At 34.5% G+C, this 3267-nt stretch overlaps 1 protein-coding gene across 1 annotated transcript; it reads right to left on the reverse strand.

Annotated features, from left to right (window-relative positions):
- Nucleotides 1-1263: 1263 nt before the first annotated feature.
- Nucleotides 1264-2244, reverse strand: LOC126882185 (L-xylulose reductase-like). Its single transcript, XM_050647005.1, has one exon. The coding sequence runs from the start codon at nt 2129-2131 to the stop codon at nt 1397-1399; it is 735 nt and encodes a 244-aa protein (XP_050502962.1). The 5' UTR covers nt 2132-2244; the 3' UTR covers nt 1264-1396.
- Between the last annotated feature and the right edge of the window lie 1023 nt (nt 2245-3267).

The following is a 3267-nucleotide window of genomic DNA, read 5'->3' on the forward strand; positions in this document are numbered from 1 at the left end:
GTTTGTGATTTAATTTAAGCGAAAAGAAATGTTTATTTGTGAAATAAACATTTTTTTCTATTTACTGACAGCCGTACAATGTATTTTGAGTTAAATAAATTACATACATTCTATTTTTTGCGTCAATTAATTTAATTCAAAAATTATTTTTTTGGTCACCCTGTATAAATAATGATATTATCGTTTATATTACTGAATAGGGAATTTGACACCCTTTCAAATGAGGTGCCACACGACCCCTATTCCCATTTAAAAAAATCATTAATTACGTCATCACGCTCAGATGGATGACGTCACTAGTATGAAATATATACCAAACAATTGTAATTTAAAAATAAAAGTCGACCTGTTTCATGATTTTTTCCCAAAGGCGTCCATTTTAAAGAAAATGAATTTATTCCATAATTTAGATCCTCTCTGTATAAACTAACAAAATCAGTTTTATAAAAATTTAAGCTTGTTTGAATTTTTCCGAAACAATGTTTTCGTTCTACATTGACTCCCCTATTACACTTATACTCCGTCTAATATACTTACCGTTGCACGTCATCCGCGTCATAGCCCATGACGTCACATGATACCAACACGAAATATTTAGGCGGTAGGTCTGTTCCCTTTTAGGATCATTTAGCCGAGTACACGGGAATTACAGCCACTAGACATATTTTAATATATACGCGTAGAAATAATATTGGAATATTTCTATTAATGTGCATTTTAAGACACATACATATACAATATGTAGATACCTTAACTTGTTTCATTTAATTTGTATAAGTGGAATATACAGCGTTTTTATAAAGCACACTTGTTCGGATTACACTATAACTGCGAGCGAACAAAGGTGACATTTTGGCATAAATTGGTAACATTTATTTGGCAATTGCGGTGATTACACTTCATATTTGTTTTTATTCTTTAGTATAGGTATTTGTTTTATTCTTTAGTATAGGTATTTGTTTTATTATATTTACTGTTTTTATTATTTACTTTAACGTAGGATTATAACTTGTTCTTGTTTTCCATTTCTAAAGTTTTTATTTATTTACATTCAATATTAATTTGTTTTGTTGTATAATCCACGTTTGCAATAATTATGTGATCTATTTGATTTAAAATGGATTCAGGATTTTTTATACTTTGGCAACTATGTCAACTTAGATCTCTGACGTAGATAATGAATGACGAGCAACGGTAAGTATATTAGTCTTACCGTATATCGTTTGTATTGTATAACTGAGAAAACTTAATTTAAACTAAACATAGATTCGAATAATTTATTTAACACTTACAGATCGAAATGCTTCTCACATAAGCAGATTCCTAAATTTTTATTATAATACATAAAAAGTAGAAATGGCTTTGTACTTTCATTTGGGGTCAATCAACAAAGTTTTTACGATGCAACATAACCTCCATCAATGGGTAGACATGTACCAGTAATCATACTAGCTTTATCACTCAACAAGTAAGTAACAGCGTCGACTACTTCGTGGACTTCTCCAAAACGCCTCAACGGTATCTTCTCCAACATGGGCTTAGCAACAGCCGGATCTGACCAGCCAAGTCTGCCCATATCTGTCATAATGACTGTGGGATTAACTGCATTGACTCTGATGTTATTGCGTCCATATTCCAGGGCAGCGGCTCTTGTAAACCCATCCACGGCTGCTTTTGAGGCACAGTATACGGTGTGGTTATTCAAGCCGACAAGAGAAGCTTGAGATGAGATGTTGACAATAGATCCAGGTGCTTTTCGGGTTAAAAGATTATTGACCACAATTTTCGATACATGAATTATGGCTTTGACATTAATACCAAACAATCGATCGACGTCATCTTCCTTAACCTCAGTTAAAGGGCCCAAAATTGCTAAACCAGCATTGTTGACAAGCAAATCTATCGGTCCAACATTTGTGAGAGCGTTTTCAGTGGCGTTCCAGTCTGATAAATCAAGAGGAATGATTCTTATAGAGGGTATTTCTTTTTTGAGTGATGCTAAATGATCGGCATTTCTTGCAACGGCAATGACATTTGCTTGGCACTTAACTAATTGTTTAACAAGCTCTCTGCCGATTCCTTGGCTGGCTCCTGTGACAAGAGCTGTTTTTCCTTTGAAAGTAACCTCCATATTGTGAAAGCCCGGCGATGAAGTGTGAACTAAACTAAAACTAAAATTAAATCTCAACTTTACGGTTACTATTATTATGTAATGCTATAGAGATATTATTTATCAACGCAGTTCGTTTACAAGCTACAAGGTTAAATGATAAAGTGATTATCCTATTGTAGGAATATAATTTATGTTGTTATTCTAGGCATCGGCGTGTCTGTAAAATATTCAGATAGGAATATTTTCATATTATTTTAACAAGGCATAAAAATAAATAAAATTTTGTCAAGACTATGTAGGTAGATACTGTAATTTACTGTAATTTCATGGAATGCATATTCGTGAAGCGGAAAAGAGAAAGTGTTTATGGTAAAGCAAGTACGTACGTATATCATAATATTGATTTTTTGATTAAAGGTAGGTACGATTCCGACAACGACTGTAGGCGGCATCGGCAGTTAGAGTTGTCGGTATAACGACGTTATTACTTTGCACTATTAATTTGTATATTTATTAGCAACTGACGTTCTGCCCGACAGCAGTGCTATATTTATGCTATACAGTGCGACAACAGTGCTTTATTACAATGCTATATTTATTAGCAACTGCTGTCCGACAGAACGTCAGTTGCTAATAAATATACAAATTAATAGTGCAAAGTAATGACGTCGTCATGGCGACAACTCTAACTGCCGTCTGCCGCCTGCCGTCGATGTCGGAATCGTACCTTTACAGAAAAATCTACTATTTTGCAAAATTCAATTTGTGTCCGGGATATGCAAACAAAGAGTGAGAAAGAACTAAAAGAAACAAAGACAAAACGATAAAGTCCTTCGGTACTTCTCGCTGTGTCATTGTCACTGCTCAAGTATAGGACCCGTACACATGACGCCACGTTTTACCTGATAAAGCCGCCTTTCAAGTTACTAAGGAAAAAAGTGAAACGCGGCGTTAAGCGCTGGCATGTGTACGGGCCCATAGGTCAGTAACAAAACGCAATTTTCCAAGTAGTAATATCGTTTCTTATATAATCGGCTTTTTAGCTAAGAAACTGTCTACTTACCCAAGTAGCGCTACTTAGATTAATAAAATTTATTGTCCCTCTGCCGAAAAAGCCAGCTTTATAGACAATTTTCGAACGGTTTAGCCTACGA

This window comes from Diabrotica virgifera, chromosome 3 (assembly GCF_917563875.1).
Source record: "Diabrotica virgifera virgifera chromosome 3, PGI_DIABVI_V3a".
In the NCBI taxonomy this organism is placed as follows: domain Eukaryota; kingdom Metazoa; phylum Arthropoda; class Insecta; order Coleoptera; family Chrysomelidae; genus Diabrotica; species Diabrotica virgifera.

What these genes read in the sequence shown, in the direction of transcription:
- LOC126882185 (XM_050647005.1), bottom strand. Translation starts at nt 2,131, where the DNA reads ATGGAGGTTACTTTCAAAGGAAAAACAGCTCTTGTCACAGGAGCCAGC.